At 41.1% G+C, this 23,157-nt stretch overlaps 1 protein-coding gene across 1 annotated transcript; it reads left to right on the top strand.

The window, feature by feature from the left end:
* Positions 1-1,722: 1,722 nt before the first annotated feature.
* Positions 1,723-20,567, top strand: prkcq (protein kinase C, theta). Its single transcript, XM_083999779.1, has 17 exons — positions 1,723-1,986; positions 7,876-8,075; positions 11,360-11,420; positions 13,831-14,011; positions 14,124-14,155; positions 14,246-14,331; positions 14,708-14,837; positions 15,855-15,964; positions 16,244-16,373; positions 16,460-16,629; positions 17,218-17,391; positions 17,485-17,576; positions 17,803-17,865; positions 17,979-18,117; positions 18,458-18,646; positions 18,762-18,890; positions 19,538-20,567. Exons 1-17 carry the CDS (start codon positions 1,869-1,871, stop codon positions 19,694-19,696), a joined length of 2,163 nt encoding a protein of 720 aa, XP_083855905.1. The 5' UTR covers positions 1,723-1,868; the 3' UTR covers positions 19,697-20,567.
* Positions 20,568-23,157: the final 2,590 nt, after the last annotated feature.

The following is a 23,157-nucleotide window of genomic DNA, read 5'->3' as shown; positions in this document are numbered from 1 at the left end:
GGCCCAATGAGTTTGATGAGGGAAACCAAGAAATCCCATGAGCCTCCGTAGCGTAGCTCTGAGCAGCTCACGGCTCTGCTCCGCCGTTCTAAAAATAGCTTGCACCGACAATTAAAGGTAACGAACCTCCTGCTACTATGACTATAGGGATTATGACAATGGCCCAATTTGCCAAAATGTTGAAATATCCCTTTAACAACTTCAACATAGCCTTTGTTGGTGCTTAGCCTTCACAACAAGACAGAGGTATGGGGCACTTCTTATTTATATATAAATATATCTTCATATTTAAGACACAACAGACTCCTCAGTAATTTATCACAGTCAAAGGTCAAAAATATCTGAAAGGAGCTTCTATAATTTAACAAGAAAATGTGTTTTAAAATAATTTCACTCTAAAAAAACCCCCCAAACATACAATAAAATCTTATCACCAGTAGATTTGTATCACCTTTAACTGGCTGCGGGACCACAGGTCTGAAAGCTGTGGTGTAAACACCAGATGATTAGTATTTACCGATAAACACAGAGCTGCTGCAGCGAGAGTGAATCAAACCAAAACTGAAAAGTTAAACAAAAACAAAACACAGCGACAGAGTTCATCCTCTGAGACCCGATCAATACGTCGTCCACAGATTTAAATCCTCACATCGTATCGGCTTCATTTAACCTTTTCATTTCATTTGCTTACTGGTGTGTTTCTCTGTGTGTGTGTGTGTGTGTGTGTGTGTGTGTGTGTGTGTGTGTGTGTGTGTGTGTGTGTGTGTGTGTGTGTGTGTGTGTGTGTTTCTGTGTGTGTGGTCACATGACACCTCTGACTCAGGGTCAGCGCAGGAGTTACAGTAAAAAAAAAAAAAAAAGGGAGGTGACTCGACTCAGTGCCACAGTCCGACGATGACGAGTCGTCGTCATGGTCGACTCGCATATTCCTGATCTGAGTTTAGTATTTCAGCTCTATTAATAGTCTCAACCCTGACACACACACACACACACACACACTCCAGGAGGCCTCAAATATCACATCGACCGCCGTCACCGAGTCTCTGCAGCAGAAGCAGTTAGTTACTGTACAGTGACTGTGGATGAGTCTCACAAAAGGACAAAAGACGAGTTTTTAGTTTTTAGTTTGGGGTTTTTTGTTTGGAGGAGCAGCCGACGGCGACGACAGCTGGTGCCTGGTGCCTGGAGGTACGGGAGGTTTTATTTTAGCTGCACTGAGGAGGAAGAGGAGGAGGAGGAGTAGGGAGGAGGAGGCAGCAAACAAACACAAACACAAGTCAACACTCTGAGATTTGGATTTGTGATTTGTTTTCTCATCGACTTTAGCGTTCTAGAGGCCGGTCTGTGGGAACCAGCTGGAGCAGAGAGAGACAGAGAGAGAAAGAAAGAAAGAAAGAAAGAAAGAAAGAAAGAAAGGAAGAAAGAAAGAAAGAAAGAAAGAAAGAAAGAAAGAAAGAAAGAAAGAAAGAAAGAAAGAAAGAAAGAAAGAGAGCAGCTTCAAAGTTTTTTAGGAGGAGGAAACTGCTCATGTGGTTGCCATGTCATGGGTACTGACTGAGTCTCTCTCTCTCTCTCTGTGTCTTTCTTTCTTTCTTTCTCTTCCTCTCACAGGTTGTGTAAAAGCGTCAAGGGCGGAAAACTCCTCCTCTGCCCCGTCTCTCTCCAGGCAGTCGGTGACGAGCTGCAGTGGAGGAACGAGGTGGTCGAGCCGCCTCTCGCCTCCAACACACAAAAATCTGAGTCAGTTTGAAAAAATCTGAAGCTGCTTTGAGAAGAAACGACTTCAACACCGGGAGCTTCTTCTAGTTCTCCGTCTTCATCTTCTGTCTTTGTGGATATCTGAGTATCTGAGTGGAGGTTTCGCAGCCATGTCGCCTTTCCTGCGGATCGGCTTCTCCCAGTTCGAGATCGATCCCGGTCTGGCCTATCACGAGGAGGTGCTGAACCCGTACTGCGCCGTCTACATGAAGGAGGCCATCGACACAGGTGAGACTATAGACACCAGATCAAATCAATCAATACTTTATATTTCATTCAGAATTTATCATTTTAAGTTTGTTGTGAGAGTTTCCCAGAGTTCATAGAGTTCACAAAGATCCTCAGTTTCTACTTTCTGTGTTGGTGTTAATTAAAAAACAAGAGAAACTGCAGTTGAGTCTGATGTAATTAATCAATAAATCGTGGGAATTATTGGTGATTATTAATTGATGCAATCACAGAGTGAGTGTTTCATCACTGCAGGTGATGTCACCAGGGTTAGACCAGTATCTCTGCTCTCATTGGCCGTTCACTGGCCCGACATGCAGCTGCTATGTGGTGTCGTCCTCTGGGTCTATTGATTATTGATTATTAGATGCATGTTTACTGTAACACCAGTATGTGTATAACTATATTCAGTCGATCGTCTCCAGAGGAAATTGATCTGCAGCTGCTTTAATAATCAACCATTTGTTAATATAATATAATATAATATTAATATCTCATATGATGGGAAACTGAATGTCTTTTTGTGTTTTGGACTCAATAAGCTATTTGAAGTTGTTACTGTGGCAACAGTGAAGTGAAACTGTGATTGGTGATTTTTTTTTTTTCCATTTTCCAGCCAAAACAAGAAAAATAACAAGTTCATCTTTCACTCAAATGTGTTTAAAACTTTTTTTTTTACCAAGAATAATAGTTTATAATAGTTAAAGGGATAGTTCACCCAAAATTCAAATTGCTGCATGTCCATATGTCCATATACGTACTGTATTTGGACGAAGAAAAGTGTGCTCCGTTCGCAACCGTCATATGGACATGCAGTGCTGCACGGAGCCCCGCTGTAACTCAGAGAAGCCACGGAGGACTCTGAAACTTCTCCCAGCCCTTAGTTGACATGAGGGTGAGTAGATAATGAGTGAAATTTGAATTTTGGGTGAACTATCCCTTTAACAAATCATATAAATAAATTCATTTTTAATGCCTTTAACAGATAATAACTCTACAGTACATTACTGCTGGGTTGTTACAGCTGTGAATAAACTACAGTAGCCTATGTTCATGTTCACTGGAGTCTCAGGAAAAAAAAAAAAAAAAAAAAAGTTCCTCTGCCACCCAGGAAGTGATGCGTTCAGGGTTGCTAAAGCTACAACTGTGGGCGTCTGGAATAAATATAGAAATGGCGATGTAGTAACTTTATTTTTAGCCTCTGTTTGACCTCGGGTTGCACACTGTAGCTGTTAATGTTTTCTTAGAGAGTCAGTCATTTTCATTTCCACATCTGGACTGACTGATGGAAAATGGTCCAAATGTCCTTTTTTTTTATATATATATAGATATATTATTTTTAAACAACACGCCTCCATGTCCTCAAACGTCTTCATTGTGTTGTCGCTGCTTCTCGTTGTCCAATGCCACAACTTCCCAGCGCGATAACACGACCAGCAGCCGGTCGGTACTGTATCTCAGCTCTGCATCTGGTTATTCTAACAGAGTGGTGGTGGTGGTGGTGCAGGATGGAGCTGAAAAAAAAAAAAAAACATGTGTCACTGAGGGGAAAGAGGAGGCTTCGCTCTGATGTGTCTTTTCCTCTTCTGTAAAAACCACAGAGCTCAGAGGAGGAAGACGTTTTTACTCTGGAGAGACAATGTCATTTAGTTTCATTTGGTTTCAACTCAGCTACATGTAAAGGTTGTTTCACATCTCAGTGAGGCTTGTATGTATTTAAATATGAACAGTATGGATAAAGAGATAGATAAATGTCCCTGTGAGGACGTTACTTTGGTTGGTGGACACATTGTTCACAGGCTCTGTGCTGCTGAGTTTGGGAAAATTAAGAGCTGATGATGAGAAACTCACGGGTTGGATGAAAAAACATAAACTCAGCTCCCGTCAGGCGTTTTGGCTCCGTGCGGATGTTTTTCATCTTCAGATAAAAGTGAAGGAAAGAGGTGGACGACGAGCAGCTCGGCCTCTTTTCTGACTGAAGTCGTTTACAAAATACTGACTCGTTAAAAAGAGTTTCTGTTTTTTCAGAAATAATCAAAACATCGAGATCAAAAGTCAAGTCTGAGATTGTTACTATTAAATCAATACAAATAGAAAAATACTGACTACACATCAAGACATTTAGTGAACACTTGAGTTATTGACTGACAGGTTTTATACTGTATCATTGTTTATATCAACAAATCCCAAGTAAAAACCAATTCTATAATCATCTTTATCACAAAAATAAAGTTAAAACTTATAAACGTGGAACAAAACGAGCCAATTTAAGTCCTTATATCTTCGGAAAGTGCACTATTTTCAATAACAACTGTTATTTAATTAGTTAGGGACTATTTTCAGCGGTGGATGAACCCATTGACTCCTACTGAAAAGGTTCACCTCTTTAAAAACAATTAACGAATATGTAGTTTAAATTTGATAAAGAAGTGGTTAAACAGCTGTAGTTTGTTAAAGCAGAAGTAAGTGGTCCGGTCGTTTTCGCTAATGCTGCGTTCCAGGCAGGCTTTTGAAATCGTAAATTACAGCTTCAAGTCACAACTTACGACTTTGTAGCGTTCCAGGCAACCCACTCGTGTTTTTCCGACCTGTTTTACCGGTGAAAGTCACTTTAACGGCCACTCGTAACTTCCGACCCGTGAAATCGTACCAGATCGAACTGGTACCACTTCACGGTCGGAAAAATACGAGTTTCCTTGAACGCACCATAACAGTCCTCGTCCCTACGTTGCCACATTCACGGCGTCCCTTGGCTGCACACACAGCCCTGCATGCCGTTCTCTCTCCTCATTGGATAAAAACTGTAGGATACGATAAATGTTTTCTCTTCGGCTCAGAGCAGAGCAGAGGGACTGAGAGACCCGTGTTTCAGTCCAAACACTCTATGTAAGTGATTGCTGTCGGAAGATATAACTATTTAAGACTTATATTAACACAAATATATCACTTACTTCTGCTTTAATTACTTATGGACTATTTTCAGCGGCGGAGGAGCCCATCGACTTCGACTGAAACGCGTACCTCTTTAAAACATATAGTTTCAGTTTTAAAGAGAAAACTCCAGCTGATTGAAGTCACTAAACCTTGGGAAAAGTGTGATAAGCATTAAATCCTAAAACACCTGAGGATTGTTGATTAGTTGGGGACTATTTTCAGCGGCGGATCGCTACACATTTGGTGCCTCGCTGAGCGTTTCTGGCAACGTCAAGATGCTGTGTGTGCGTGTGTGTGTGTGGGATGGAGTCAAAATAAACTACAGTACAGTGTGCTTTTGTTTGTGTGTTCAAGTAACAAAAAAAACAAACTGAGGAATGAGTCCATCAGGTTTTAATGTGGTGCATTCAGCGTCTGTTGTGTAGAGTAACAGCATCATAAGCTTTTTGCTTTCGCTGCATTGCTGTGTAATCGCTCACACGCAAGCCACCAAAATTTCCTTAAGTGACTCTCGACGAGTTTTAAAACCGAAGCAGAGAGGATTTAGATGAAAGAAAAACTACAATAACAACGTGTCGACTCGACGAGAGACTTGAGAGCAGTGAGCTGCACCCTGGTGTTAAATGCCAAAGAAGAAAGATTCAAAGAATAACACAGGAACTGACATCAAAACATGTCGCCTCTCACTCTGCAAGGAAATAAAACGCACACACACACACACTCTCACATAAAGTGCGATGCAGGCAGCCCGTGTAGACATATTTTCCTCTCTGGGCGCTGTAAAGCAGCACAGATGGCAGCTGGTGGACAGACAGACAAACAGGCAGGCGATGAGCCGTTGATGGAGAAGGCCGCAGATCTACTCTGGGAGTAAAAAAAGCTTAGCGGGCTTTGTAGTCCAGGCAGCAGCAGCAGGGCGGCATGTGGCGCTTATGTAAGTGGATATAAAATAAAAATAAATAAAATCAGCAGATGTCAATTACGAAGGCCGGCCCAGGATGGTCTTTTTTACTTCCCGACCACGTGATGCACGGGATTGTAAATCTCTCAACGCTGTGGGATGAGCGCGGTAAAGGTCTGCAGGTCACACGGTCAAATATGATCTAAAATAAATAAATATATGACACATTTTAACTGAAGAGAAGTCAAAGCTTCAGCTTTAGAGGCTGTTAAAGAGCATCTGTGGATCTATACGTCCATGACAGCGACACCCTGTACGGCCCCGGATTAATTCCTGGTGTCGGTTTCCCATCGCTGGCAGGAAATCGTTTCCATAATCCGGAGGTTATTCAGCGAAATCTGCGTGTTAAATGCTTTAAAAGGACACGACCAGTGATATTCTATACGTCCGACCGTCCGTCCCTGTCAGGAAATGCTTTATAAAGACCAAAACCAACAGTTTGTTTGTCTCTTAATACATTTCCTGTCCCATGTGTTCATAATACGGATGATGTCAACCTTTAAAAATAGGCCACAAATGATATTAAAGCAGAAGTAAGTGATATATTTGTGTTAATATAAGTCTTAAATAGTTATATCTTCCGACAGCAATCACTTACATAGAGTGTTTGGACTGAAACACGGGTCTGTCAGTCACTCTGCTCTGCTCTGAGCCGAAGAGAAAACATGTATCGTATCCTACAGTTTTTATCCAATGAGGAGAGAGAACGGCATGCAGGGCTGTGTGTGCAGCCAAGGAACGCCGTGAATGTGGCGACGTAGGGACGAGGACTGTTATGGTGCGTTCAAGGAAACTCGTATTTTTCCGACCGTGAAGTGGTACCAGTTCGATCTGGTACGAGTTCACGGGTCGGAAGTTACGAGTGGCCGTTATAGTGACTTTCACAGGTAAAACAGGTCGGAAAAACACGAGTGGGTTGCCTGGAACGCTACAAAGTCGTAAGTTGTGACTTGAAGCTGTAATTTACGATTTCAAAAGCCTGCCTGGAACGCAGCATTAGCGAAAACGACCGGACACTTACTTCTGCTTTAATATCATTATATACTGTATATATTAAAAAAAGGCTCATTTATTATTAAAAAAAACCCAGCTGAAACACTAAGGGAATTGTTGTGGACTATTTTCACCAGCGGACTGACACTTGGTGCTCTAGTGACAGCAGAACGTGTGTCGGACTTAAAGGGATAGTTCACCCAAAATTGAAATTTCACTCATTATCTACTCACCCTCATGTCGACTAAGGGCTGGGAGAAGTTTCAGAGTTATCGGTTGCAAATGGATACCAACTGTCTTCGTAACAAAAAGACACACCAAAAAACATCCAAATACCTCAATGCTGCTTGTATGTTATGTCCGTCTTGTATTGAAGCCCCGAAATGCAAAATTGTCCCGAAAAAAATTAAATAAGTCTATATTTCAAGCTTGTTTTGTAGCGGAAGCTGGTACGTCCAAATTCATTTCGGGGCTTCAATACAAGACGGACATTACACACGAGCACTATGGAGGTATTTGGATGTTTTTTGGTGTGTCTTTTTGTTACGAAGACAGTTGGTATCCATTTTCAACCGTTATATGGACATGCACTGCTACGCCGAGACCCCCTGTAACTCAGAGAAGCCACGGAGGACTCTGAAACTTCTCCCAGCCTTTAGTCGACATGAGGGTGAGTAGATAATGAGTGAAATTTCAATTTTGGGTGAACTATCCTTTTAACATCATTATATACTGTATAAAAAAAGGCTCACTTACAGTATTACTAAAAAACAGCTGAAAGACTCGGGGAATTGTTGTGGACTATTTTCACCAGCGGACTGATACACACTTTGGTGCTTTAGTGACAGCAGAACGTGTGTCGGACTTAAAATAAGTCCAATAGAGTTTCTACAATAATAAAACTCTCTGACTCTCCTGCTGCAGCTTTAGTTTCTTCACGTTTCCTGTCTGTTGCCGCCGTGACGTTTTGTTTTGTGTCTTTGTTGTCTGTTCTGTTGCAGAGAAGGGGCTGGTGTTCAAGCAGAAGAAGCCCACCATGTACCCGCCGTGGAGCACCACGTTCGACGCCCACATCCACCGCGGCCGCATCATGCACGTGATGGTGAAGGACCGGACGGCGGAGCTCAAGTCCGAGGCCACGGTGGCTCTGGACACGCTGGCCACGCGCTGCAAGAAGGAGAACGGGAAGCTGGAGATCTGGGTTAGTGCGGCCGACTTGAACCTGGGTTAAAGGGATAGTTAAACATTTTTGGCAAATTGGCCCATTGCCATAATCCCTATAGTCATAGCAGTAGGTTTGTTACCTTTAATTATCAGTGCAAGCTGTTTTTAGAACAGTGGAGCAGAGTCGCGAGTTGCTCAGAGCTACGCTACGGAGACTAATGGGATTCCTCTGGGGTTTCCCTCATCAAACTCATCAAATACACAATCCAACAACTCCAAAACGCTCTGGTTGACAAGTTGTGACCTGCACATTCACCACGCTATGAGATAATAACTCAACGTTACCAGACAGAGTTGTTTTAGAGGTAAATACAGAGACTGCTTGATGAAAAACTGCCCTCGACGGGAACGTGCATCAGCGGTTTTGCATGAATTTCCCTCTAAAACAACTCTGTGTGGTAACGTTGTGTTATTATCTCATAGCGTGGTGAATGTGCAGGTCACAACTTGTCCACCAGAGCGTTGTGGAGTTGTTGGATTGTGTATTTGATGAGTTTGATGAGGGAAACCAAGAAATCCCATGAGCCTCCGTAGCGTAGCTCTGAGCAGCTCACGGCTCTGCTCCGCCGTTCTAAAAATAGCTTGCAACGACAAATAAAGGTAACAAACCTACTGCTAAAACTATAGGGATTATGGCAATGGCCCAAATTGCCGAAATGTTGAAACTACTGATCACACTCCAACATCTTTATGCTAAGCTAAGCTAAGCTGTACATGTCCAAGATTGTATGAAAGTTTAACTTTCAAAACTTTAAAGCAGATATCAGCTTCACGGCCGTTTCGGCTAATGCTGCGTTCAAGGCAGGCTTTTGAAACCGTAAGTTACAGCTTCAAGTCACAACTACGACTTGGTAGCGTTCCAGGTAACCCGTAGCTCGTGTTTTTACCATCCTGTTGTCTGTGAAAGTTCCCTATAACGGCCACTCGTAACTTCCGACCCGTGAACTCGTACCAGATCGAACTGGTATGACTTCACAGGAAGGAAAAACACAAAGTACGAGTTTCTTTGAACGCACCATGAGTTAGCAGCCCCCGCCCTTGTCAGGCATCAATTGGTCCTCGTGCTACGTCACCACATTCACGCGCATCCCTTGGCTGCACACACAGCCCTTCATGCCGTTCTCTCTCCTCATTGGATAACACTTGTATCCCACAAGGAAAATTTTCTCCTCGGGTTACAGCAGAGCAGAGTGACGGAGAGACTCGTGTTCCGGTCGAAACACTCTATGTAAGTGATTGCTGACGGAAAATATGACTAATTAGGACTTATATTAACAAAAACATTTCACTGATATCTCCTTTAATGTCATGGTTTCCTCTCAGCGTACTTGAGTAAGAGTACAAATACTACTGGTCAAAATTTACTCCGTTACAAGTAAAAGTAGCTCAGTCGACATGTTACTGGAGTAAGAGTAAAAAAGTACTTGCTTTTAAAGGTACTTAAGTATCCAAAAGTACATGCTTTTAAATGTACTTTAAGCAAATGTAAGAGTAAGAGTAAATTTCTTATTTTTCACATCAATGAATTACTATAATTTTTTCGGACTCAGATAATGCGGCGGACAATGGATGGATGGATGGATGGATGAATGGATGAATTTAAGGACCTTTTAACTTCCTTCTTTGACAAACACAGCTTGTCCCTTTAAGAAAAAAAATGTATGAACGAGATAAATCCTCCTTTAAAAAAACAAAATAAAATAAAAACACAGTCTCTATTGACAGCTGTGTGTCCCAGTCTTGTGTAGATGATGTCATCAGTAAAAGCCAAGAATGAGCTGAGTAGAAATTGGTGGTCAAAGGTCAAAGGTCACTGTGACACCACAAGAATTCATGCTAATTGCGATTTAATCAGATCAAATTGGAATATGAGCAAGTGCAACATCTAAACTGGAGGAGCTGCAGCTCTGATGGAGGTAAACTGAGAAGCAACAGTGTTCAAGTGTTGTGTTGCTATAGAGGCAAAATTATCTCCTCAAGACATAAAAGAGACGTGTTTGTTCGGTACAAAAATTAACAAAAAATGAATTTTAAAATAACATATCCCAATATCTGCCCATATAATCGTAATACAGTGCAGCCGTAGATAAAAACACACCTAATACCTGAAATCTTTCAAAGTCTTAACAACTTATATTATGAGTGTAAAGAGGCATTGATGTGAATCTGAACTGTTTGACTGGTTGTAGTTATGTCGTTATAATTCAAGTACAAAGCGTTTTTGTCACCTGAGCTGTTTCTCTTCGGCGCTTTGAAATGTCATAGCAGGAGAAACTCTGGTGTCATTAAACCACCTTGATGATGCCTGAGGTGTAAGACATGACTCAGCATCTTCAAACTACAACAGCTCCTCTGTTCTGAGCCTTTGATGCTACATGTAGCTTTTGTTTTAGATTTTTTCTTAAGGTTGTAACCTGAAACACTTAATGGTGCTGTAATTACAGATTTAAAATGACATTTTTGACATTATTTGGTCGATGTGCTCGACAAAACAGTCAACTGTTTCTTTGCTAATTTGCATAAATTAAAGTAAAGTAAACTTAACTTTGATGAAACTTTGGATGAGGTTTTGTTCCCTCCTGTTATTTGGTTAATGTGCTCTACAGAACAGACAATTGGACTATACTGTTACCCCCAGCTAATTTGCATACCGGTAATTTGACAAACAGTAAATTGAATACAACTTTATGAATTTTGACATTAGCAACAATGAATTTGGTAGGACAGCGTTTGGGGAATGACATACTAATTTCGGCCACAAATCAGCAAGATCGGTGGAAAAACATGGCCGCAATAAAACAAAATGATCTTTGCAAAAGTCTTAGCAAACATTGTCCATAACTCATTAACCCTTTATATTATGGAGTCATGGTTCCTGCTATATCAATGAAAAGCTCTTACAGCCAGTTACTTTAGCTTCTTTCTTTTTTTTATCCCAGAAAGAACCAGAACGTCCAAGTTTGTTAGTTTTGAATTGATTAAAAAGGAAAAACGCATCACTTCTTGTAGAGACACGTCATGCCATTTGTCACTTTAACCAGAACTAACAAAGAAAGAAAGAAAGAAAATCAAACGGATGAATCAAGTCAAACTCATTCTGGAGCTGAGTTGCCGATGTGTCAATCTGATGTCGTCATCGGTTCATGCATCATCGCTCTGACACACACTTCTCCTTCTCTTTAATTATCAACGATGAGTTTCTTATGAATTCCTGACGTTCAGTTTGTTTCAGTTTTTCTTTTTTCTCTCTCTTCATTGCAGCTGGAGCTGAAGCCTCAGGGTCGCCTGCTGATGGAGGCCAGATACTACCTGGAGAAAAGTGGTGAGATATAGAAACTAAAACACACTGCGACACACTGAAGCTGAAACTACGACCAAGCGAAACAAGAAAGTGGAAACATTTATAGAGACATTTCTCTTTAAGTTAAGAGGTTGAAAGTTAAATCTAAATAAAGAAAGAGATGTTTCTTGCATCTTCCCAGAAGTCTCCGGTCAACCACAGAGTCTTCTTAAAAAAGCAGATTGATGCTGCTTCCAGAAACAACGAGACGCATCATTTCCTGTGCACCACGCAACATTTAACATCTAACATAAGACGCAATATGAATACAAATGCCTTTATACCAAGTCAAAACAGAGCAGGAATAGACCTTAAGAGTGCGTAGGCTGTACGTTTCCATATTTTATTCTTTTTCACGCTTTAATTTAACAGTTTTGAGGAAATATTCTGAATTTCATGAGTTAAAATGCTGCAAAAAACGAGCAATCTAAAGCCTACCTACCTGTTTTTCTCAAATGACGACCAAACCGTTTGACCTGCTGACCTTGGGTTTTGTGTTGGATCCTTTTCGGCGGGTGCTTTCCTGACATTTACTGTCGCCACGGAGCTAAAGAGAAGCGGCCGCCTCACTTTCCTATATTTAGACGCTGCTAATAGGAAATCACAGCTCAGATTCAGAATAACAGGTGGCACAGAGACCGGTGCAGCGTGACGGTGTGATCTGTGAAACTGCTCCACGCTCCACTGCACAGGAGCTCACACACTTTTCCTTTTAACAACAATGCAGCTTATTGTCTATTTCCCACCTTTTTTCTGACTGACATGAGAAAACTGATATCAGTGTGTGTGTGTGTGTGTGTGTGTGTTATGTGCTGAGCTGGAGGGGAACTTCTGTGCTGGAGTTATTTCTTGGCAGCAAACAGTCGCAGAGAAACATTCCTGGACTGACAACTGCAGTGCGATCATTAACGACAATAAAACAATATCTGACCACAGCTGTAGATGCTGCACCAGTTATCACAAGGCAAAGATTGTTTAACTGTTGTTCATCACTAGTTTTAACATTAAACTTATCACACTCCAACGTCTTTATGCTAAGCTACGCTGCATGTGTCCAAGATTGTATGAAAGTTTAACTTTCAAAACTTTAATGTCATGTTTTCCTCTCAGCGTGAGCGCCTTCCTTATTGTGATTGAAGTTATTTTACCGTATCACTGAGATGGACAGAGTACTCGACCCCAGTACTTGAGTAAGAGTACAAATACTACTGGTCAAAATTTACTCCGTTACAAGTAAAAATAGCTCAGTCGACATGTAACTCGAGTAAGAGTAAAAAAAGTACTTGCTTTTAAAGGTACTTGAATAGGTACATCAATGAATTACTATAATTTTTTCTAAATGAATTTAAGGGTCTTTTAAGTCTTCTTTCTGAGAATGAACTCTTTGAAACCAGCTGCACTGATGTGCTGCTTTTAGGGGTTAGGGTTTCCTTCTTTGACAAACACAGCTTGTGTCCAATAGGATTTTAGAAAAAAAAGAGCAGACCTGAAAGTAACCAGTACTTTTCAGCCTTCCTAGAAATTAACTTGAGTAAAAGTAAAAATATTTGTCTTGGAAATGTATTCAAGTAAGATTACTCAAGTAAATTTACATCCGTTACTGTCCACCACTGCCGTATCAACGTCACTTTGAACTATGACTTTTCAATTGTTGCTTAACTCAGTTCTGTGAATGACTGATTTAAGGGAACTCTGAATTTCACAATCAAAAACTAAGAATGGCCAGAAAGGAAACTCAAACACAGGCTACAGATTGCAGAAATGAAAGTTATGTATGAACTTTTTCACTTGACCGGCGTCTCCGTGTTGTGAAGATCCTGAACGGCTTTTCACAGATAGAGAAAGAACTTGAACTTGAATCAGTGTATTATAAAAAAAAAAGGTTAATGAAAGCAGCAGTATGTCGTAGTGTAGGAGGTTTAGATGAACCGAGAGAGAAAACAACAGGATGTAATGCAGCTGTTTATAAAAGCCAAATTAAAATTCATAGCTTCATCTTCTCACACTTGAAACGCTGCTGCTTCATACTTTAAGTCTTCGTATGAAACACTGGCGCCAACAAATTACTGGATGAATTCTGCGTTGGCTTTTTGCGTCATGACATTATGAGAATTTAAAGGTTTGGGGTTAAACTAAAAAGGGTTCGGGTTAGGGCAAAGTAAAACTCTGGACCATAAAGTGAGAAACTGTGAGAATACAGACCAACTCTTATTACATGTGAAACTGAAACACGCTGAAGGTTTGAAACGCTCTCGGCCCAGAAAAGGTGAGAAACCTAAGTGTGAAAACTTCTTGTCAGTAAGTAATCTCTCCCTGTCCACAGAGAGTTGAGCAACAGATTATGTCAATTGCAAGCAGCCCTTTTATAAATAAAGGTTTAAATTCTTTTCAGATGCCGCCGGTCAGCCTGAGGGAGACCCCGAGTCGGAGCGGGAGCGCGACGGCCTGTTCGCCCTCCACCAGCGCCGCGGGGCCATCAAACAGGCCAAGGTTCACGTCGTCAAGTGTCACGAGTTCAGCGCCACGTTCTTCCCTCAGCCGACCTTCTGCTCCGTTTGCAAAGAGTTTGTCTGGTCCGTGAGACACGTTTAGTTCCTCAGAAAACCATCAAATTAGTCATTTTCTTCATCAAACATGCAGTATGAGTCATCAGCAGCATACTCACCTGTTGTTTCTCCACTGCAGGGGGCTCAACAAGCAGGGCTACCAGTGCAGGCGTAAGTGTCGCCATGTATTTTCCACTTCTGCGTTGAAGCGTTGTTGAAGCTTTTTGTGTCTGAGCTTCTTCTCGTCTTTGTGTCTTTCAGAGTGCAACGCAGCCATCCACAAAAAATGCATCGACAAAGTCATCGCCAAGTGCACGGGCTCGGCCATCAACAGCAAAGAAACGATGGTAAGTGAAGAAATGAGCTCCACATAATACATAATAAATGCCTCTGTGCGACAACATCCTCTTCGTGCCGAGCAGCCGGCAGATAAACTCGGCGGTTGCTGACACAGTGTGCGTAAAAAACATTTGTAAACTTGTGGTTATAATGCTTAGTAATGGAGCTGACTGTCAGAGGAATCGTTTACACGTCTCGTCTCATTTGCCTCTTTCATCTTCGCGCTCTTGTTTCACTTCCTCCCCATGATGACGAGTTAATAAATCCTTAGAGGCGACAAGAGAAGAAAACCTCACGTTGCCTCCCACTGTCTGGATACAGGAAGTGTTTCTACTGATGGTTTTCTTCCTCTCCAGCTCAGGTGTGTAACTTTGTTTTTTCCAGATCCACAAGGAGCGCTTCAAGATCGACATGCCGCACAGGTTCAAGGTCTATAACTACAAAAGCCCCACCTTCTGCGAACACTGCGGGACTCTGCTGTGGGGGCTCGCCAAGCAGGGGCTCAAATGTGAGGGTGAGAGGCGGGAGTTTTATGATTTCTGTGTCGTGTCCAGATGTTTAACATAAGGTCACACAACCTCTGTTTGTGTTGTGTTTGTGCAAGAATAGACATCATGAGGGAAAAGCTTGTAGCTTTTGGATTTTTCTACACTGCAGAATATCTGACCGAGGTAGCTGTGAAATCCAAATAATCCTAGATTCAACAGGTTTTATTGTATGTTAAGAAAGTTAAAAAAATAAATAAATAAATACACATATGAATAAATTTAAATGATAAAAGGTTATAAATAAACTCTGACTGGCTGTGACAGAGCTGTGTCAAGTCGATTAAAGGAAATTCTATTTATACAACCACAAATACAAGACAGCACACAACAGCTTCAGCCTCAGTGCTGATTGAAAGCAACACATGAGGAACCACACATACAGAGGATCCATGGGGGGAAAGAGGCCAGGAAAGTTTTCTCAATCAATAAAAAAACCCCAAACTAAATCATTTATCTGCAAAACGCCAAATTTGGAAATCCAGTTTCCAGCTGCCCTACAGTTGTGCACAAAATGTTTCGTCCAACAGCTGCTGGATTTCAACATTTCCGATCAGAAATGTTCAACGAATTCTTTGCACGGGTTGGACGATTGGAGAGAAACAAACTGCAGCTGCCGCAGCAGCAGCAGGTGGAAAATATAGTGTTCCATGTGAATTGAATCACGAGCCAACACACTGGTGCAGTCAGGCGTTGTGCTGTTGTGTTGTTGCTGATTCACACTCAATGTGTGAAGAAGACATGCAGCAACAATAAGAGGAAACAACAAGAGGGTTTAGAGATAGAAGCTCTTTATCTACTTTCTCTAATCCCTTGTGTTTACATCCTCTTTTCAAGAAATCGTTGCATCGTAATATCTGCAGGTAGAATCAGCTTTCCCTCGAGCAAAAACACAGTGTGTGATAAATGTAGTTTGTTAAACAGCATTGTCTTCTGTTACAAGTGGCTTCAGTGGGATTACATGGTAAACTGTGTCTTCTGTGCAGAATGTAGCATGAACGTTCATCACAAATGCCAGAAGAAAGTAGCCAACCTCTGTGGGGTCAACCAGAAACTGATGGCTGAAGCTCTGGCCATCATCGAGAGCAAACAGCAGGTCGGACGCAGACATTACTCAGACATTTTAAAATGTTTAAGCTGTGCACATTTCAGAAAATTGACCTTAATCATTTTTCTCTATTTCATATTGACTTGATTTGCCATTTTCTATGCAAATTAAACCTATAATCTAAGCATGAAAGGTTTAAGGAGTGCTGTTAGATCGTTAATTTTCCAGATGCGGTTTGGTAATGGAGAGTTTTATTGTCTCAAAATGAGATACTCCATGAAATTAAATATTAAATGCTGAATCATTGATCCTACCTTTGACATTCAGGCCAGAGGCACCAGAGACAGTGAAATCATTGGTCGAGAAGGTCCGGTAGGACTTGGTCAGCCTGGAGTGGTCCGAGCTCCGTCAGGGTTAATAATGGGTTTACCGGCCACAGCGACACCTGCAAGCAAAGGTAAGCCAGCTTTTTCCACACCCAACATGGTCTGTTTTTTGTTTTTTGTATTATTATTGTCTTTCCTGACTCACCTGTTGTTGCAGACCAGCAGGGAGTTTCATGGGAGGGACCGGCGGACGGCAGCGGGTCGGTCGGCGAGGCGTTGACAGAAGATGAGCCTCTGTACGCCGTCCCACGGAAAGACCTCCAACCCAAGTTCAACATCGATGACTTCGTCCTGCACAAGATGCTCGGGAAGGGCAGCTTCGGGAAGGTACTGGAGAAGTGTGTGAAGTTCACAACAACAACATAATGCAAATGGTATTAGTAGATTTGCTGCGTCATTTGTTGACACTTGAGAGGAAAGAATAAATTGCACATTAATGAATGAGTTAGATTATTGTAGTACATTTCGTTAGCAACTTCAGGGAAACACCTTTTCCATTGGTTTCCATTTATCAAAAGGGGTATTCTAGCCATTCTCATTAACATGCAGCTTTCAAAAGCACATTGTAAGACTGTGGTCAGACTTGTTTGTGCAGGCTGTTTCCACAGAAAACCACAGTTTTGTGGCTTTGACACCCTTATCAGCACAAGAAGGGGGGCAGTCGGTGGGTAGGAAAAAGGAAGACAATAAAAAAAAAAGAAAAGAACAGAGCACAGATATCTGATCATGCAAATTTCAGACAACATACAGAGGGAAAAATTCAAAGTCAGACAGCAAGACTTGATCTGCCCCCCAAATAGAACATTTTCCATCTCTCCACCAAGTTTGGTACAGATCAGTTCTGCACTTTTCAAGTAATCCTGCTGGGATCAAACACAGCAGAAGGTTTTCAAGATGTTCTCGTTGTGTGTCCAGGTGTTTCTATCCGAGCTGAAGAAGAGCGGCAAGTTTTTTGCGGTAAAGGCTCTAAAAAAAGACGTGGTCCTGATGGACGATGACGTGGAGTGCACCATGGTGGAGAGGAGGGTCCTGTCCTTAGCCTGGGAAAATCCTTTCCTCACGCACCTCTACTGCACCTTCCAGACCAAGGTAACAACCATTCACCTTCACATCAAGATGTTCAGTAAACGTTCAATCCAAACCACCTGCAGCTCTGACATCTCTGCAACTTTCTGCGTCCAGGAGAACTTGTTCTTTGTGATGGAGTATCTGAACGGAGGGGATCTCATGTTCCACATCCAGAGCTGCCACAAATTTGACGTACACAGAGCCACGTATGTATCCAGTCCAAAGCCGCGAGATCCAATATCAACACACGTTACTGTTAAACTGTTGTACTCTTGGTAATCCTTCAAGTCTTATACCCCCAACTCGCAAGGTGTGGTATGTCCCTTCATGCAAGAACGTCTTTAAATTGTTGTTTGACGGGTAGTGTGCAATGGTAGTGAGACACACACGATAAAGGCAACTAACATATTCCATAATTTCCTCTGTCTACAGCTTCTATGCAGCCGAGATCATTTGTGGGCTACAGTTCCTGCACTCTAAAGGAATCATCTACAGGTAGAGTCTCAGTTTGGTGTAATTCTCGTGCACAACTCAGACGTTGACCAAACCGAGAGCTGCGTCCTGATCCCTTTTCCGTGTCTTTACTTGGTCCTTCTGATCCTCTGCAGAGATCTGAAGCTGGATAATGTGTTGTTGGACTCGGAGGGACATATAAAGATAGCAGACTTTGGCATGTGTAAGGAGAACATGCAGGAAGACTTGAGGACCTCCACCTTCTGTGGGACGCCGGACTACATCGCCCCTGAGGTGACCACATTCTCACTTGTGCAAGGGTATAGATTAACGGATAAGTCAAATCCCGAGGGCCGACAAATCCTGCTGCACTGAGCATGTCCATCAACACACCAACCAATGAGTGATATCACAGTGGGTGTTTTGTTGTTGGGGTGGCATGAAGAAATATCCTTTCCTGAGTCTTTGGATTCCCTTAAGCCTTGTTGGTTTAACTTGTATTATATCCTTTAAAATTAAAACCGAAATGTTTGCATTGCAATCAGTAAATCAATTGTTCTAGTAACACCCATGAATTTATGACAACCAGTTTGTCTTAACTGTGTGCTTTTTGGTGTGTGTGATTGTGTATCAGATCTTGCTGGGTCAGAAGTACAACAGCTCGGTGGACTGGTGGTCGTTTGGGGTTCTGCTGTATGAGATGCTGATTGGTCAGTCTCCGTTCCATGGCCGAGACGAGGAGGAGCTGTTTCAGTCCATACGAACGGACAACCCCGTCTACCCTCGCTGGCTCACCAAAGACTCCAAGGACATTTTAGTCAAGGTCTGCAACTCTAACTCCCTTTTAACACCAGGGCAGAAAACCCTCTAAGTAAATGACTGATCTCCTTGTACTGTATGTTGTCTCTAACCTGGTCTATGATCCATCTCTGCTGCAGCTGTTTGTTAGAGAGCCTGAGGAGCGACTTGGAGTGAAAGGAAACATTAGGGAACACAGTTTCTTCGGCAGCACTGACTGGACTTCCCTGGAGCAACGGCAAGTGGCGCCACCCTTCAGGCCAACCTTAGTAAGTACAGCCAGATCTGTGTACAACCTAATTGCAATATATGGGCATATAAGGCATTCTTCCCGAATCCCATCCCTCTACCAAGTGTGGTTCATTGCCTTTTGCATTTATCTTGCTCAAAACCAGTCAAACCAATCAACTAGGAAGGCATCCATTGCCTTTTGCCTATAGTGGGGCTTTAGCGTGGAACAGTCTCCCTGCTTCAATTAAATTAATCAGCTCAAAACACAGGTTTAAAGTAGCAGTGAAGAGATGGTGGATTGACTGCTTAAAGCAGTAGAGTATTTCCTCCGAGTAACTAAGGTGTGCACTTTTCCCTTAAGGCGTATTGCAAATGCACATCATCCTCGTTTTGTGTATTGTGTATTGCAAAGCTGTACTGTAAATGACTGTTTAGTAGTAATTATTTCAATGTTAATGTTTTATCACCTAGTTCGGATTGTCTTAGAGGACCACAGTGGAAATAAGTCCTGGACTTTTCTGTGTTATCCTCGTCAGTTATTTTTTTGTATTTCTTTTCTACTGACAAATAAATCAAATCAAATCAAATCAAATCCAGTTGAGTCAAACAACACCAGATATCAGACAGTCATTCTCATCAGTTTCAGTCCTTTTACTAATCCTGAGTTGTTCGTCTTCCTTCTAAGTCATCGCCCAGTGACTGCAGCAACTTCGACAAAGAGTTCATCAACGAGAAGCCTCGGCTGTCGTGTGCCGACCGGACGCTCATCAATAGCGTCGACCAGACGATGTTCCGAAACTTCTCCTTCGTTAACCCGGGGATGGCTCGGATCACAGCGCGCTGATGACCACATGACCAACAACCTACTACCTAACGGACACGCCGCTGGGTCACAACCAGCACTTCACCGTTACTGTCAAGTCAAACTGAAGAGACTGTAGACACTGAATGTCCCACAAATCAACTGTATCCCTGAACATGGTGATAATGAAGACGATAACCACTAAGGTGTCAAGGCTGTAAGATACCGACAAAACTTGTTGCACATTCTTTCTATCTCTCTCCAATGGAAAATGTCAAATTAAAATATCCACAACAACCAAAAAACTAAACAACTGTGCTAAGACAATATAAGAGGAAAATAATATAAGACAGGTTTGTTATGATAGTCACAATTCATCAAATCTGTGCCGGCATAAATCATAACTCACCGACTTGTTTTAGGTCAAAAGCGTGTAAGTAATTACCAATAGATCTCCCCCGTGAAAGTATCTGACTCCCTTAACTTGCTTCTGTGTTTATCAGGGTGTGTTTATCAATAGAAAATGTGCTTGTAATTAATTATGGTGCCTCATAATAGTTTATGAAGTTAATGTCTTTGAATAAAACAAACTGAGAGACTTAGCTACACCAAATTAAATCTATTGTCCCGTTAACTGTTATTGTTCTATTTCTTGTCCTATTCCATAGTATAACGAGTCTTTTACCTCCATTTTGGGTACAGATGTTACAACCTTTTGTTGTGTAAATAACTGTAATGTAATCATGTTGATATACTGTAGCTACTGTACTGTTGTCAGAAAAGGTCCGTTATTGTGTAGCACTGGTGAATTACAGGGTTTTTTTTGTTTGTTTTCTTATTGTACCTCAGGTGTTTTTATTGATGCTGTTATTTTGGATAGATCCCTGCATACTGTAGATTTTATTGTTCTGAATCCTGTACAATAAAATATGTGTTGTTTTTTTTAGATCCCTGTCTGTTTAGTTTCTGACGACATCAACATCTTGGTTATGTATAGCATGAGTCATCAGATATGTGGAGGTGGGAAGTACTGACACAAACAAAGAACTAAGTCTTTCCACTTGACATTTGTCTTCAATTTATTTTCCAAAGTTAATTAAATTTAGTGAGAAGTGGAGAAAACGGTTATCTTACTTAAAAATATGTTCACAATATTCAGTCCTGTATGTGTTGTGTAGGCTACAAGTACAGACCATTTCCTGCACGGTTTGATATCAAAGACATGAATAATAATACAAAAGAGTCACACAGGAAACTAGACAACAAACCCACTTCTCTTTCTACCAAGTATTTCTTTATTTGCAGTGGCAGTGCCCTCAGTTGACATCAAATATCTTCCTAGTAATCAAAGATAATTTGGTGTATAGTGCGTACTATAATTTCCCTTTAACATGTCCCCATCCACACACACGCTATGATTAGGCCTACATTTTCATATACCCTGTGGTTTGTTGTGTAACAGGATGACGAACAGTATTATACAGTGTGTGGTGAAATAACAAAATGAAGACAAAAGGACATTTCCCACGAGCTATAAGTGCAAAAAAAAAAAACAGATAGAGCAGCATTTGGCTACTGCAGTTAAAAATGACAGCAACATCATGAGGCTGTAAAAGAATAGAGCGATTATAATGTGTAGCCTACAACTCCAGATTTACTGGATGGCTTGATGGACATTAGATCAATAACAGGAGTAATGCAAACTGCTAGGTGGATAATTATTGATTAGGTGAGGTTGTTATAATATTTCCTTGACCTTTAAAGCAGCTTTTTGAATATCTAATTACTACTTTAACGCCCAGATTTGTGTCAGACATCACTTATGAAATGCAGGCTGCAGGCAGATATGACTCATACTCATATTTTTTGACAGACTGTGACTTTCCGTGGTTTTCCATGGTATCAGATTTCTGTTGCAAATAACAGCCAGTAAAAAAAGAAGACAAAAAAAGGACAAAGAAAAAACGATAGCATATTGACCTGCTTGGGAAATCCCACATTTTAACATCTGTCTTCAATATCAGAGTAAGTCAGTGCCACTTAACTGTACATTCATGAGTATACTGCAAAGAAGACATTCTCCAGGCTAATTTGGCATACTTAAATGGCGCCAATTTGGCAAAAAATATACAGGCAATAAAGAAAAAAGGTGCAGCGCTTGTCACTTTAGCATTTAAGCTAGCTCCAACTTAAAAAAACAAAACAACAACTAACGAGACTTACCACCATTTTGAAGATATTTCCACGTCCCTAAAGACTCTTCTGGACAACATAGAGGAGAATAATCTGCCTGCAGAATAGTTAAGATCATTTCAGCTGGTTTTACAAAGTGCAGTGTTTTTTGGGGGGGGGGTTTTAAACAAAATGGCTAACGGAAGTTACCTGTAGCTTCCGTGTGCTCACAGTTTTATCCTCCCCATTTATTTTCCCTTCAACCGGAAACTTCTATGTTCATAGTTTTATCTCCCGAATTTATTTATTTATATATATTAAAAGGGTAGAAGAGGACTTATAGCCTTTCAAATAAATAAAAAAATTCCAACCAAAAATAGGTAATAGAAATGACTTATGATTGGGTATTTATTATTTTATCGTCCCCATTTTATGTCGCAGGAAAATATAAAACGTTGTGAATGTATACATTAATATTAAACAGAAAGACAGAGACCATCATTGAGTCACTTGGATTCTGGATTTTCTTTTAGGACACAGCTTTGTTTCCTGGAGACACAAACTTTATCAAATTGGAAAAAAAAAGGAGTTAAAATTAATTGTTTTCTTTATGGTAGGAGCAGGAGGGTTGGTGCCAATTCAATATTAATACTTAGATTGACACATGTTTATCATTGAAAGCAGCTAAATTTACCTTATACGGTAGCAAAATATGTCATGGGCTATTTTAAATAATTACTACCAAATAATTTTTAAATGTGGCATTTCATTTTATAATTCGCAATTAATTACACTTCTGTTGATACTACAATTGATTTTGAAAACAAGATCTCATATCAAGTGTTGATACTGTAGGGATAAATCCACCAACCCTTGTTTGAAACACTTTGGGAAAAGGGTAATAAATTATCTTCTTTATGCAGCCCACTAATTATAATTCATTCTTTATCGTGTCCTTTAGCAATCTGAAGCCTGCACCATTTTTCAAACTATGACTTGCAGTTTTCCCTTTCCTTTCCTGTAAAAGCGATGACTCGGAGACACCCAAACTGAGGCTGAATGTTATGTACTGTATCTGCTAAAAAAACAACAACCTTGCTTTCTAAAACATAACTTTAATTCGCACTTTGCAGGATGTTGTGCTGCAGCGGTGACATTTCTTCCCACTGAGCAGTTGTTGTTGTTGTTTCTCCAGGCCACGACTGACATGATTGACCAATAGGATTTTTCCATCGTCTATAATTTATTTAATTGTATTTGCCTGACTGAACTGCATCTGAAGCCCAGTGGGGAGCTGCAGCTTTGTGGCAAACCTCCAAGTAAGCATGCTT

This window comes from Trachurus trachurus, assembly GCF_905171665.1.
Source record: "Trachurus trachurus genome assembly, chromosome: 23".
NCBI classification, from domain to species: Eukaryota; Metazoa; Chordata; class Actinopteri; order Carangiformes; family Carangidae; genus Trachurus; species Trachurus trachurus.
The sequence above is the reverse complement of the archived record's forward strand: the minus strand, read 5'-3'. Positions and strand labels throughout refer to the sequence as shown.

Excerpts from the sequence above, each read along its gene's own strand:
- prkcq (XM_083999779.1), top strand. The coding sequence starts at position 1,869 with ATGTCGCCTTTCCTGCGGATCGGCTTCTCCCAGTTCGAGATCGATCCC. Across the intron at positions 16,374-16,459 it reads AGCGACACCTGCAAGCAAAG|ACCAGCAGGGAGTTTCATGG; the intron begins GTAAGCCAGCTT and ends CTGTTGTTGCAG. Across the intron at positions 17,577-17,802 it reads TTTGACGTACACAGAGCCAC|CTTCTATGCAGCCGAGATCA; the intron begins GTATGTATCCAG and ends CTCTGTCTACAG.